Source organism: Stigmatopora argus, chromosome 6, assembly GCF_051989625.1.
Source record: "Stigmatopora argus isolate UIUO_Sarg chromosome 6, RoL_Sarg_1.0, whole genome shotgun sequence".
Classification (NCBI taxonomy): domain Eukaryota; kingdom Metazoa; phylum Chordata; class Actinopteri; order Syngnathiformes; family Syngnathidae; genus Stigmatopora; species Stigmatopora argus.
In genome coordinates this window covers 2,381,218-2,396,512 of record NC_135392.1, presented here as the reverse complement: position 1 = coordinate 2,396,512, position 15,295 = coordinate 2,381,218, and the positions used below count along the sequence as shown (strand labels likewise).

Sequence of the window (15,295 nt, the reverse complement as noted above, 5' to 3'; positions counted from 1 at the left end):
TATAAAAAAATTCGTAACCTGAAAATTTCTTACCTAAAGGCATTCGTAAGTAGAGGTGTACTTTATATGTAAATTCTCCCATTCGTTATATACAATGTGTTGACGCTGCAATGCTTTCCATTCCAAATGCACCCTACGAAAACATCAAATAATTCTATTAAATTGTCCAATAGGACAAATCATGCTGACTTTGGTCCTCTAAGAGCAAAAAAGCTGAATCCTCACCAGCATTTTTTTTATGTTCTTCCTTCAGTTATCAGTCCGACAGCTGTGACATTTTGCTAGAACCCTGTTGTGGACACGGGATGAATTCTCATAACTTTGGGTTATCCTTGACATATTTGTACACTTTTATTGATCCCTGTAGTATTTACGACACAGTCAAAGGATTGTATTTGTGCTTCACTGAACTCTACACAGTAAATTGAAAATGTGTTGAGCAGACAGTCGAAAACTCACTCTTGAATTACTGAAACTGCAATTTCGATGACTATTTGATGTTCAATTTCAGTGTGCTAACTACTTCAAATCACCCCTTTCACACGCTAACAAAAGCGTTACCAGCCTGCAAAACCTAAACTCAAGTTAATACCGCGCTAGTATTCCAGAAAACCAAATTATTCCCTCAAATTTTACTCCTGGCTGATTTTTATGGCCGCCTGCGAGCCCAAATTGTTTTTGTGCCATCTGTTGGTAGCGTCCATGCAGCGATGGCCAAAACCACCTCCCTAATAATTTCCCCCAAAAAGCCAATTCTCGACAGTAATTCCCTCATCTTGAAATGTTACTTTTTAAAATTAGACCTTATTAAATGGGGACATTAACAATCACATCCCAGATTTCGGTTTGTGGGGCTTGAGTCCGCTAAGCTAGCGCCCATTGTTCGTAGCATAGTGAAAGAGTGGTCTCAGCTGCAGCGTGCGGTGAAAGCTTTGTTAGTGCCACTTTTATGTGTGGGTGTGTGTGTGTGTATGTTTTTTGGGGGGGAGAATGGGCGAGGGGTGAGTGGGCCAACAGGGAGAGGGAGTGTTTGCACCATCTGGGAGGTGTCCGCTCGCTAGCTGTCCACAAAACCAATATTCATAATGTCATGGATTGTCCATTGGAATCGTGGACAGAGTCTAGGTTTTCCAAGCCAACTGACAAATGGGGTTAGAAGTCAAATGGGTTGCTTGTGAGATATCCTGTTGGCAGAGGAGACCAGACTTCCCTTTCCCTAGCCACTTCCTTCCAACTCTTCCCAAGGTGTGCCAGGCCAGCCAGGAGGAAAATGTCGTTCCAGTGTGTCTCAGTTGTCCCCAACCAGCTTTCTGGTCGTCCCTGGACCACTTCATCAGGGATGTAGCCATAAGTCATCTTAACAAAATGCCCGAGCCACCTCTTCTGTCTCCTCTTGTTATCTTCAAGAGACTCCCAGTTGAAAATCTTCTGATTTAAAACTGTCGCAATATAGAGTCATTATTGTTTGATCAACAAGAATCTAAGAAATACTCAAATATTTCAATATTTAATTTTTCACACCGCAATTACCCTTTTTTTTGCCCACAGTAAAATATCTTTAAATATGGCCCACACAAGAAGCGTAAATAAAGCCTACATTGCACTTCTCAGCTTTATTAGTAGATTGAGCTAGTCGCTTAAATTTGCTAAAAGGTCTATTACAGGCTATCCTCAAATGAAGACAGTGGGTTAAGGACATTTTCAGTCAGGCTACTCTTTACGAGGCATTTAAAAAAAATACAGCGAGATTTCACTTAGATCTTTTAGTGTATTGGACCAGAGTTGTCCTGCATCTCATAATCGCTTAATTTATTGTCCTTTTGCATACATTTTCTGCGGTGGTGGGGTGGTGTAATTACAGTTTAAAATTATCACATTTTTATCGAAGGTATTTAATATTATCAAAAAAATATATCAATATACCAAAAAATATTTCACTATTTAATTTTTCACACCACCAACAGCTTTCAATATGGCCCACACAAGAAGCGTAAATAAAGCCTACATTGCATTTCTCAGTTCAGTAGTAGATTGAGCTAGTCACTTAAATTTGCTGAGGGTTCAAAACCTGACAACATTTTAAAACTGAGGAGAATTTTAGTACATGTACATAATTTTTGGGGGAGTTTTAAGTACACTTCTATTGGAATATCCTGATACCTTTGGATTATTTTCTTCTTTGTACTCCGTAACCTTTTCACTTGCATTGACCGTTTTAAATCCACTTCAATTTAAAGCTGCTATTTCGTCATCATGTCTAACTAACCATTGACGCATAGATGTCCAATTTGAATGCCGGACTGCCAGCTGGGCAAGAGACTGGCAGCAGTGGCTGACAGTGCTTGTCACAATAACCCACATGTCTGAGCACAAAGAAAATCCACTGGCTTCGACACAGTTACGTTTTCTTCCGCCCGAAAGACTCCTTCCTTTTTGTCTCTCCCTTTGCATGATCAGTTTGATTAGCGAGCCTGGCGCTTTGCCAAGTGCGGCGTCAGGACGCCAGTTTGTGAGAATGGGAAGGCGTGACTCTCGGCCAAGAGGAAGACATCCAGACGTTCGGTTTCCCCGCAACCACGTGACCAGCAGTTTGCGAGTGTAATGGACAGGAGGCCGTGGCAGGTTAACCGGTTAAAAGGGCTTCCCTGTTATATGTGCTCCCTTTTTTGGTCCTCTCTGACGCTTCACTAAGTGGCTCCCTGCTTGCTAACTCATCTAGCGTTGCATTTAAACCGATCTGGAGTAGCTTTTAACTAGAGCTGGGCGATATGACAAAAATTGTTATCACCATAAAAAGTATATCGATAACTATAACATCTTTTTTGTTTCAAATTTGAAACTTCTGTGAATAAGTAAATAAATTACTTTCCTCCTGATTCAAATATGAAGGTAACTTTGTTACCGTACTCTAATAATAAAAGAGAAGATGAAATATGATGATTTTAAGAAGTATTTTTGTTGTTCTGTTGTGCAATAAAGATAAGACAACTCCTTCCTTACAGTATGAAAAGTAAAGAATAAAACCTGCAGAAATTTGGGCAGGCGTCTTTATTTTTATACATTTGCCTTCAAACAAAAGTTGCTGTGCAGTATGAAATAAATAAAATAATAAATTGGCAAGCAGATTATTTTCAGCCTCACAAAAAGAACCCGATTAAATTAACCTCACAATGGCCATTTACAAAATAATTAAATTAAAAAGTTGGATGAACTTAACCCATTTTAATTCATATTAAACCAAGAGAAGTTTGATTTTTGTAATGTTTTCATAACAAATGGGAAAACATCTTAATATCAAGTAAGAAAAATATTAAATATTAAAGGCTTTCATTTAAAAAAAAAAGAAAGAAAACGCCAGGGAGAATTCACTTGGATTTTTAGTGTATCGGCACAGGGTTGTCCTGCATCTCACAATCTCTTATTTTATTGTCCTTTTGCATTCATTCTCTGCGGTGGTGCAGTGGTTAAATTACAGTTTAAAATTATCGAATTTTATTTGAAGGTTTTTAATATCATTGACAAAAAAATATTTTGTGATAATTATCGTTATTGTTTTATCGCCCAGCTCTACTTTGAACAATTCAAACCAACGTTTTCCATTTTCCGTTCATTGTTTATCTTTCCCATGTATACACTCCGCAGGCATTTGACCTATTCTTCCATAAATCTAACCTCTCCTCCTTCATGAAGAAAAAAAATCCACTTCACATTTTCCCTTTAACATTAACCAAATGGTGAAAGGTACATACTGTACTCTAAAGAAGGGGGCTTGTTTTGTGGGGAGGGCTTGAGAGAGAAAGAGGAGGGGGGGTCTTTAAAATGAAACTTGCAAGCTGTTGAGCTTTGAGGAAATCCCTTTTGGAAATAAATGCGCTTTAGCATGGTTGACACGTTCAATCTGTAATTTCCAACTGATTTGAAACTTCCTTTTGTGTGTAGCAACTTTATCACCAATGTATCTTAAAAAAATGCAATGACTGATTATATTTAAATGAACGGTGCTAACGGATTGGTGCGCCACAGTGCCTGTTTTCCTTAAAATGCACTTTTGCAGAATTCCTCGGGTTCAGCAGTCACTGGATGACAGAATCTTCTCTACGCAGCCTGGAGTGGCCGCAGTCTATAGCGTGAGTCCACTTACACACATTGATTCGTTCCGTGACCAAGCTTGCGGAAAATGAATGGTCCCCGTGGAATTGAATTAAAATGGCATTAGAAAAACAGACTATCGAGAAATAGAATAGTTTGGCGAATGTCATTACGTTCTGCGTTTCCTTAAGGGGTGTGGCCTCGTGACATGAGGAGTCAATTTGTTTGCTCATAGGTCGTTCAATGGGAACATCTGGCCATGTTTTGACTTGAGCGTTTCTCGTCTTGTAATTTGGAAAGTTTTTTTTTTTTTTTTCAGGTTTAATAAACAGCTAGATGTAAACGTCGTTCTTTGACCACTTTCAAGATGGTTAGAGTGCGCTATATTTATTCCTTTCACTGAAGTTTATCTGAAATTAGCTCGTACTTCCAAATTCGTCCACACAGCAAATATATCAACTGAGTGACGTCAAACTAAAAAAAATGCATTTCCATTCTAATACGTAGTCTTAAATCTAGTTCGTGTACATGCGAGCATCTAAAATGGCATCTTGCCATTGTAAATGGATTTTGCACAATTAAACTTGGCCAATCCTGATGATTCAAACCAATTGTGCTATGATGCAAGCGGTTATTTATAATCACCATAAGATTCATCCAATAAATAAATACGCCCGTTTGTTCGGCGGGCGATGAATAAGCGTTTCCTTCAAGTTACAGATCCTATACAGCTGCCCCTCCCCCACATCATCAGTCCATATGTCTTCTGAAACAGTCAGTTGCCCAAGCAGAGCAGGCTCCTCCCCTGGCAACAGCAGTGAGATTAGTTGCTTTATCCTGGGTCATGTGAGGGAAATGGGCCACACAAAAGAGTCGGGGAGATGTGCACAAACGATGGCCGCCGCTCCCCGGGTCTTGGCGCCCGCTCTCGTGTCGCAGAGATCCCGAAGAGCTGAATGTAGGCGTTGTCGAGCGTGGAAAAAGGCCCGGCTTAGAGCGGCGTTGTCTTGTCGGAAGGCAGCTTCTTGTCGTCTTGGTGCAGTGTATGCTCTCATTCCGCACAACAGTGTGTCAGAATGGTGAGAACGGTGCCAGCTGCGGCAGCCAAGACCTCTCTTGCTACGGCGCCATTCCCAACTGAACCCTGTGTGCACTTTCAAATAGCAACGCAGCATGCTGCAGTCAGATCATTGGGATGGATTCTCACTGTATTTCCAAGTACCAGTTTCAGAATCTTAATCATTTATTTCTTGATCTAAATTCTTTGGACCATGATCCGATATTTGCTAATTTGACAAATTCTGCCATGATTCAATTCGGTTCAAGAGCTTTTGAATACAGTCCCTACACATTAAAGACAATCACTTGGGGTTCACCTAGAGTTGGGCGATAAAACCATAATGATAATTATCGTAAAATAAATTTTGTCAACGATAATATTTAAAACTTTCGATAAAAATCAATCATTTTAAGATGCAATTACACAACTGACCACCACATAGAACAGGGGCGCTGTTGTAAGATGAACGCTAGTTCCAGACCAACGCTCAGAGAAGAGGATGACGAGGAAATGTGTTTTTAGCATGTTCGCAAATGAGGCTAACACGTATTATGAACGCAAAAGGACAATAAACCGGGCCAAAAAAGCGATTATGAGATGCAGGACAACACAGAGCCGATACACTAAAAAATTCCAAGTGAATTCTCCCTGGCATTTTATTTCCTTTTTTTTTATTGCACAAAAGAACAACAAAAAGACATTCTAAAATCATATTTCATCTTCTCTTGTTATAAAGTAACATAGTTACTTTGATATTTGAATAAGGTGGAAAGTAATGTATTTACTTATCCACAGAAGTATGAATTTTGAAACCAAAAAGATTTCGACTGATCTTTTTTTTTTTTATTGTGATAACATATTTTGTCTTATCGGCCAGCTCAAGCTTCGCCTAAATCAAGGGTGCTTCCACTTTTTTTGCTTCAAGCTCTACTTTTTGGGGGGTCGGGACTGAGGACGCAGGGAGGCTAGCTAAGAAGCGTGATGACCAACAAAGGGCGTCGAAATGAAGCTCTTCAACAACAAAGCGAAGCCGTAATGAGCAGCTGTGACGGGTCGTTTCTATTCACCGAGGCTGACGGCGCCACACTTGCATCCTGACGAGACCTTAACGATTGCTAATTGAGTCGGACATGCGTGTTCAAACGGTGGGCTCGTTGCGACGTTGCGGTACAAATGAGACATTGTTGATATCCGGAGGAACACTAACAGACGGGATCAAATCTTACTCTCAGGCGATCTACCAGTCATACCTTGGTGATCCACTTAATGAGCACCCCTGACCTAAATTCAACTTCAACACTAGTATCCGACTCCGGCAGTCACTTTTAAGACATGGTGGGGTTGTCAAACCTTATGGCCCTACTAGCACTTATGGGTTTGTGTGTGTCATTTCACACTATTGATTGGATCTCAACCACAATGTTTTCATGTCTTGCAGCTCCCCAGGCATGCTGGCCCCCCTTACTCACCGCACGACATCGCAAAGGGACACCCGAGCTTGGCGGGCACCCCACCCGGACATGCCCACTCCCCGGCGCTCTCTCAGGTATCCGTACCCCCAGCTCCCACGTATCGCTATCCTAAGGGCTGGGAGACAGGCGGAGGGGTGAGTTTGTCTGAAATTTACCGTCTTTTATCCTCTTTGGGTTTGCAAATTTGTTTGTTTCTTTCTGCATCAGGAATAGCAGCAAAAACTGTGATATAATGTTGTTTTGAGATTTCTGGCCCGCCGCATCATTTTGTGTGGCCCGGGAAAGTAAATCATGAGTGCCGACTTTCTGTTTTAGGATCAAATTCAAATGAAGAGTATAGATGTATATTAAATTTCCTGATTTTCCCCCTTTTAAATCAGTAATTGTCATTTTTGTATCCATTTTTTCTGTGTTTTTAGTTAAAAAATCATTTTATAAAATCTAAAAATATATTTAAAAAAAGCTAAAATAAACATTGTTTTAGATCTATAAAAACGGAATATTCAGGTCTTTTAATTCAGTTCTTTTAATCCAAAAATTTAAAAAAAAATCTAAATATTATATCTAAAATGGTCCAGCCCACGTGAAATCAAGTTGACGTTAAAGCGGCCCACGAACCAACCCGAGTCTGACACCCTTGGTCTACGTGCAGAAAACACCTTTTAGGAATGTGCAATCCAGCAATTGATTTATACAGTATCTCCAAAAATACCACGTGCGATGATTTTTCTTCAGATTTTCCCTTCGAAGTAACACATTTGTGTCCTCTTTTAAAACCATGAATATGGAGGTGAAAAATGTGAATCAGGGGCCGGCTTATACAAGAGAAATTGTACAATTCAACGATAATAAGGCAATTTAAGGGTATGGCTTTTACCCAGAAGCGGCTAATATGCGAGAAAATACGGTACTTCTCATTTTATTGGCTGGTACGAACATAAATGTGGCAACTTTTGGAACATCATCAGCACCATATATTCCCTGGAAATATTTTAGTGTCACTGGAGTGTTAAAAGTCCGGTAGCCCGGTAGTCGGTGTGTGTCTTGGGAGCAGCTCTGGTCTTAACGCTCTAAAAATAGCACACTCAGCAAGCACACTCTTAAATGGGCACGACCACACAGTCAAGAGTTTTAAGCAAAAGAGATCAACTAGTCTCCACATGGCTACAAAACTTACAGATCTTCATGTTGCCAATACGGTTAAGACACCAACCCCGATTTAGTAACATTTCCCACTGCAGCATGCTATAATAGCCTGCTGAATTGATGGCAGATGTGCTGTTGTTCATAACACTGTGACCAATGAAGTGTGGGCTCTTTAATTGACTTGCACCTGACCTCTACATCTTGTTATCCCCACTCTCAACAGTCTCCGTACAACCCTGGGCAGAATGCTGGCTCCGCCCCTCTTGTGTATTCTCAGACGCAGCCAATGAATGCACAGCCACAAAGTCGCCCGGTGAGTGACACCCCAGCATCACGTTCATCCCCCACCACCAGTAACTGTTGTTGTTTCGGCTGTAGTTTAATGTTGCATATTCGATTGATTTGTCTCGACAATATCCTTGGATGTCTTGATTATTTTGTCTTAGAAATGTAGGCTAATTTGTCGCCAGAGGAACGTAACTGTCATAACTGAAGAACCCCCTGCAGTGAAATGTTGTTCATGAGTTTAGGCCCTGATTCATCTGTGCATTTATGGCAATATTGCTGCATCATAAGCGGTTGTCGCACTGCTGATTTCCCATCTTCTTCTTTCTTCCCTCTGCCTGCTTTGCCACCACTGCTTCATCCACTCTCTGTCCAATCAGTTTGCAACGGGCCCGCGACCGACCCACCATCAGGTACATAGTAAAACTATGATGTTTCTTTCTGAAATTTGTTTTTATAAGCTTGCCTGACTACTAACGACAGCCCTTGAAGTTAAACTCAAAAGCACATTTAGTTCACCCATTTGATTCCAAAGGGTTTCTTTCGCATTTGGATTGGATTGGATAACTTTATTCATCCCGTATTCGGGAAATTTCATTGTGACAGTAGCAAAAAAAGGCATAGTTATAAGTTAGACAGTACAGTCAAAGGCCGCAGAACAACAAAGCCAAAAAAAGAAGTAGCCAAAAGAAGCCAGGCTAACAAAACAAATTTAATGTCATTGTTTAGATTGACTACTTTGGCACTACTTTTGCGTATGTCTAATGTAAACCAAATTTTTTTGTTTGTTTTAACTGTTTCTGTGAATTTTTCAATTCATACGCTTGTGTTTACATTGATAGGAAAGATGAAACAATTCACGTGCGGTCACCCAAATTTGAACTAACTCCATTGACGTCAACCATGTGGTCAATAATGATAAAAAAACCATGTAACAATAATAATAATACACCAATAATATTCATCCCGAAAATAGCATTGAACGTATTTTTCTGAAAGGATTTGAGATGTTCGTTTGAACAGTTTATCTGAATGAAGACTAAATTGTCCAGATTTCTTTAGTATTTGATTCGTTTTCAAAAGAAACCCTGCATCTCAACCCATCATTGAATACTACAGTGTTTGCCAACCCATTTTTAGCTGCAGCACACTTTTTGCATTGGAAAAAATCTCAAGCGACACCAGCATCCTAAAATCTTTTAATTTAAAACTATGTCGCCTATATTAACACTTGGATTTTTTTAGTGTATCAGCTCAGTGTTGTCCTGCATCTCATAATCTCCTATTTTGGCCATGTTATAGTCATTCTCATCAACGTTTTATCAGCAGGAATCACATAAACCTCCAAAATATAAATTTTCACAGACCTAATGTCACCAAAAATTGATTTCTGCGGACCCTGAACAACTTCCGGTTCGATGCAAAAATAAGTCATGTCATGTTTTAAACACATAATTTTATGACTTCAATGCCCAAAAATTGTGCTCAAACAGACTTTACGTCGGCAAAAATTGATGCCCTCGAACACAAACAACTTCCGCTTCATATTAGAGGAAAAATAAGCAAGAAAATGACTGTTTCACAATTTGAATGTTGTAATAGCTCTAATTTAACGGTCCTCATACTTTGATTTTAACCTTGTAATAGTTCAATTTTAATCTTGTTACATTCATCTTGATTTTTCTCTCTGAATATTAATTGCTTGTATGACTTCTTGCAATTTCCCGCGGCACACCTGACCATTGCTGGTTATGAAACACTAGTATACAACACCTGCGAAAAGGCAACATGTTAGGCGTGGGCACACATAGCATCATCAAATATCAGCTACTCTGTGCGATCCTGACATTTGACTCTCGTGAATCAGTGGCATCGGATTCTGAAGAAAACGCCCGTACATCTAATGAGGTCACGGTCGTCGTCAAAATACCGCGAATGCCAACCTATTTGCCGTCAGCTGTGTGACTTTCCGAGTCATCATTCTGTTTGCCCCCGCTAACATGTACAGATGCTATCTTAAATAACCATTGTTGGTGTTAGACCAACCCCCCACCCCAAATGACAAGTCTTACAAGGTCATTGTGCGCCATTAGTGTGAACACAGACACAGTGCATGTGTTGGCATTGAGTAAAACGGCGCTACGCTCTGTTGTGCCACCACGGAAGTGGAATCGGAAAGCAGTTGAAGCCCAACAGTAAGCCTTTTCACTCCAATGGAGAACCGTCCATTGTGTTCGGACTGAGACACTCCATGTGCCAATTTATTCAATGGTTCAGATTGCTGTGTATTTGGTGTGGAGGGCGTATCCCAATAAGTATTCAGGGGTGAGGTGTACTTCTCCAAAAAGGGTGACCCCAACATTTTGGTCCAAGGAAAAACAATCAATCTAGTCCAAGAATTTAAATATCTAGGAATCACTCTTGAGTCTCAACTTGTCTGTAAACATCAGATAAAAACACTGAATAAAATTAAATTCAATCTGTGCAATTTTAGCTTGATTAGCAACAATCTAACTATATTTTGACACGATCATATCACACATGACTTACTGCCTAACAAGTTGGTCATGAGGCTGCTAAGCAACCTTAAAACCAATTGAAACCATTTATTAGCAAGCTCTGAATGAATTGGACAGAAAGCTAAAAACGCACACTACTGTCAGATATTAAAAATAAATACCAATGCCTAAACTGGGACAATACTGTTAAAAATGCAGATGCCACCTTCGTTTACAAAACACAAAGCTCCTCCTCCACTATAAGATTTTGTACCCAAAAATTCCAACACATTAGTTGCGGTTTCATTCCAGTTATTACTTCCAGAATTATTTGAGGACCGTATTTTCTCGCATATTAGCCGCCTCTGCATATAATCTGCACCCTTAAAATTGCCTCAAAATCGTTGAATTTCACAATTTCTCTCGTATAAGCCGCCCCCTGATTGACAATTTTCACCTTCATATTCATGAATTTAATAGGGAGTACAAATGTCTTACTTTGAAGGGAAAATCTGAAGAACAATCATCGCATGTGGTATTTCTAAGATACTGTATAAATCGATTACTGTATTGAACATTCCTAACCGGTGTTGCCTGCATGTAGACAAATTCAAAAAGCAAGTCAGGTGAGCAGGACAACCAGGAAGTCTGTCCGTAGCGGTCTAGTTTGTCAGATGGCGGCGCCCTGATCTTTTTTCTTGAATTTCATTTGAAGACGTCAAAATAAATTTTCTTAAGCGTTTTATCTCTTTATCTTTCAAATGAATGACCGTATTGGCCGCATTGTCTTGCGTTATGGCGTTTCGTCCTTGTGCAAGTCTAATTTGTGCGCATATAAGCCGTACCCTCGACTCAGTCATTATTATTTTTAGCGACAAATACGGCGTACATGCGAGAAAAGACGGTAATTACAAACTGGTGGATTAGCAACTGAATTTACAACTGTTTTGATCATCGATCGTCTTTGTTTTAGTGTTTTGTCTTTTTGCGCCTGTGTTTGTGTCTTTGAATTAATGTGTGTGTTCACGTGCAGCATCACTGCAGGCGTTTGGTCGTTTTTGTACGTCTGTGTGCTCAATTGCGTCACGTTTCGACCAGCCGATAAATTGTGACTGTACCCGATGAGCGTTTTCCACTCACCTACCCACTCGACGCTTGTCGTATTGTGGTCCGAGTGGTGGAAATAATTGGGTGCTTTCCGACGCCATGTCATGTGCACGTGTGTGCGTGTCTGCCGTCTCACCAGTGCAATTGGCTTTTTCTCTCTTTCCTGCTCTCAAGGGAGGATTCAGGCCCATCCAGGTAACACGTTTGCACCGGCAGACCTGCATGGCATGATGATAACGAACGATTTAGGGTCATCTCAAAACGCTCTTCCGTTCACGTGGGGGTCCCACCGTCTCCTCTTTTGTCTTTTTCGAGATCAGGGGAGGGGAACCTTTTCATTTCAAGGCTTTAATATATCACACCAAATTTACCAATGAATATTACCATCACAATCCAACTTATTTGACATAAACTTTTATTTACAGTTGTTTATTACCCACTGGGTGTAGGTTCCCCACCCTTGTGCTTTGACTTTTGTCCTTTCTTTATTTCACTTTTTTTCCATTTTCCATGACTAATTTCCTAACCGGCTTGCACACAAAAAAGCATGCGACATTAATATGTAACACACTAACGCACTGTTTTACTAACATTTCATTGTTTTACTACAATTTTGTGCCGAGACCCCGTCCACTGTTGTATTGATGTTCTTCCAGGAGGTTTATTTTAGGTCCACCTAACAAGACAATCTGTTTCCTTAATCCTTTTGCTGACACACTTCGCAGATATTCGCCGAGCAGTTTACCAGAAAAGTAATTGAACTTGATTTATTATGTGAATGTCGTAGCTAGGTAGCGTTTGTTTACTACCACCTTTCTCAGCTAATTTAATTCTTTCTACGGGCACAATATTAATCACATTTAGGACAGTCGGTGAGTAAGAATGCTCATTTTTCAGTGTCATTGACAGGGATAGATGTCCAATCCATTTTGACTGGAAGGGTGAATGAAAATTGCTTTCCAGTCAAAATTGATTAAACTTGAGTTAAAATTTCCTTTCATTTTCTTAAATTAATGCAAACTTTACAAATGTACCATACATAACATTTCCTACATTTTTACATTTATAGTTCATTAGGTCGGAATACAGTAATACCTTGAGATACAGCTTAATGTATTCCAGGACCGAGCTCGTATGTCATGAATGAACTAAATACAAATTAATCCGTTTCCACATTCCAGAAAACACCAAAAACAGGATATTACAATGAAGAAACATATTTTTATCTGCTCTAATTCACTACCTACTCACAAAGTAACAAATACGTCTAAGGTGAAAAAGATTAAACCAAAATTAGAATTCAGCTTTGTGTGAAGTTACATTAAACGTTGAGTGTCTGTATATATTTATCCAAGTTAATTTAAATGTGTTTGTTCGTTTACGAGTGCGTTGTTGCCGTGGATAAAGTGTATATGTCGCTGTCTATATCCCCGGCCAAATGCGTCTAATTTTACTTCTATTAAACACATTTTATTACTATTAAACCACTCGTTATTTATTACTTTGTCAATATATGGCGAATTAGAAGAAATAAAACATTTTTTTCTAATCCAATATCCTGTTTTTGGTCTTTTTTCAGAGGGTTGGAACAAATTCATTTGTCTTCAGTTCATTTCAATGGGAAACGTTCGCTCGAGTTACGAAAAGCTCGACAAACGATCTCAGTCTCGGAACGGATTACGATCGTATGTCGAGGTACCACTGTATATGGAAAAGTGTGAAATGGGCTTTCTTACCAATGAGGCGACGTGTTGGGAAGCAAAAAGACACGAGAACGCAATGTCGATTCCATGGCGGCTTCACAAAGAAAAGCTTTCTGTGATGTCACAATGGGAAGCGTCAGTGTTTGCTCCCATCATGATAGATGCCAACTGCTATCTCCAAACAACCATTGTTTATTTCCTCTAATTATCGATGGCCGGCGTGTACTTATCCTTTCGAGAGTATGTCCAGTGGAAATCGTAGTTTTTTCACTTCTGCCAAGATTAAACGCACAGGGTTGGTTGCTCTTTCTTTGTGGGTCGACGAGTTAGCGTGTTTGAGATTTCGTTAGCGGGACTATGCGCTAACTGCATTTCCTGATTTCGAGGAAATACGCAAATAGAATTTTTTTACACAGATGATAAAGAAAAGAAGTGGATGGGATCAAATTGGCATGACAAACCAAGACATTCTTCTCTGCTCTACATTATAGCTGCTGGATGACAATAATTGCTGTTGTTTTTTGTTGTGTTTAGTTTTTCCAGAGGACTCAGATGCAGACTGCACGGCCCACTATCCCCACCAACACCCCCACCATACGGCCCGGATCCCAGGCTCCCACGGCGGCCGTCTTCCCGACTAATCAAGCCATCATGATGACCATGGCGCCCATGCCTTTCCCGTCACCGCAGGCTGCACCGTACTACATGCAGGTGAGAGAGAGACGCAGTACTGTTGACACTTATTTGAACGGGCGCATCTCAAGAAGACTTTTTTTTAGGAAAATATAATATCAAATTCCACTTCTTTAATAGCTTGGCTGCTCTTGCGACTTAAACTGACTTGACCAGAGTCAGTCAAGTTGTTCAGAAATTATTTTGTAGCTGAGAAATTGACTTAGTAGTTATTTAAGCTATTAAGAGTTTATTTAACTAGTTAGTGTATGTGAGTGTATATGTATGTATGTGTATATATATGTGTGTATGTATGTATGTGTGTGTAAATGTATGTATGCATGTATGTATATATATGTGTGTGTAAATGTATGTATGCATGTATGTATATATATGTGTGTGTGTATGTATATGTGTGTGTATGTATATGTGTGTGTGTATGTATGTATGTGTAAAATGTATGTGTGTAAATGTATGTATGTATGTGTGTAAATGTATGTATGTGTGTAAATGTATGTATTTGTGTGTATGTGTATATATGTATGTATATATATATGTGTGTATATGTATATGTGAGTGTGTGTATATATATATGTATATGTGAATATGTATGTATATATGAGTGTGTGTATATATATGTATATATATATACATACATACATACACATACATACACATACATACATACACATACATACACATACATACATGCATATACATACATACATATACATACATATACATACATACACATACATACATACATATACATACATATACATACATATACATACATATACATACATATACATACATACATACATGCATACATGCATACATACATATACATACATATACATACATATACATACATATACATACGTATACATATGTATATGTATATGTGTATGTGTGTGCATGCTTACATTCTATTACATTTCTCTTTAAGCAGGGTTTAACACTCAAATGTTGTCCCTTGTATGTCCCTACTGTCTCACGTCTAGCTAAAAGCGGACTTTTTTTCTACGAATCCAAAAAAGCACAAGTGGATAAATACCATCTGTTAAGCCTCTGATCGGGCATTCGGGTGGAATCTCTGTTATTTCAAAGCTGTTTTGGCAGCCTCTGCTTTCGGCTGCAGTGAGACTGACAAGGACCTGACTTTCTCTGGTGTAGGCCATGCCACCCCGCCGGTTTGCATAAAACATGGAAAAAAGAGTTTAAGCACAAGGATTTTGATAAAAGGATATCAGTCTTGTTGAA

General features: G+C 39.4%; 1 protein-coding gene across 11 annotated transcripts in view; it reads left to right on the top strand.

Moving 5' to 3' along the window:
- The window catches only part of eif4g3a (eukaryotic translation initiation factor 4 gamma, 3a), a 45,124-nt gene that overhangs the window by 6,413 nt on the left and 23,416 nt on the right, over positions 1-15,295 (top strand). For 6 of the 11 annotated variants that reach the window (XM_077602608.1, XM_077602602.1, XM_077602606.1 and 3 more), the window contains exons 2-8: positions 4,055-4,127; positions 6,588-6,755; positions 7,991-8,080; positions 8,433-8,465; positions 11,832-11,852; positions 12,383-12,409; positions 13,895-14,071. In XM_077602608.1, coding sequence (XP_077458734.1) covers positions 4,055-4,127; positions 6,588-6,755; positions 7,991-8,080; positions 8,433-8,465; positions 11,832-11,852; positions 12,383-12,409; positions 13,895-14,071 — 589 coding nt within the window. The remainder of the gene's footprint in view (positions 1-4,054; positions 4,128-6,587; positions 6,756-7,990; positions 8,081-8,432; positions 8,466-11,831; positions 11,853-12,382; positions 12,410-13,894; positions 14,072-15,295) is intronic. The other 5 variants (XM_077602610.1, XM_077602609.1, XM_077602603.1 and 2 more) reach the window with 2 other exon arrangements.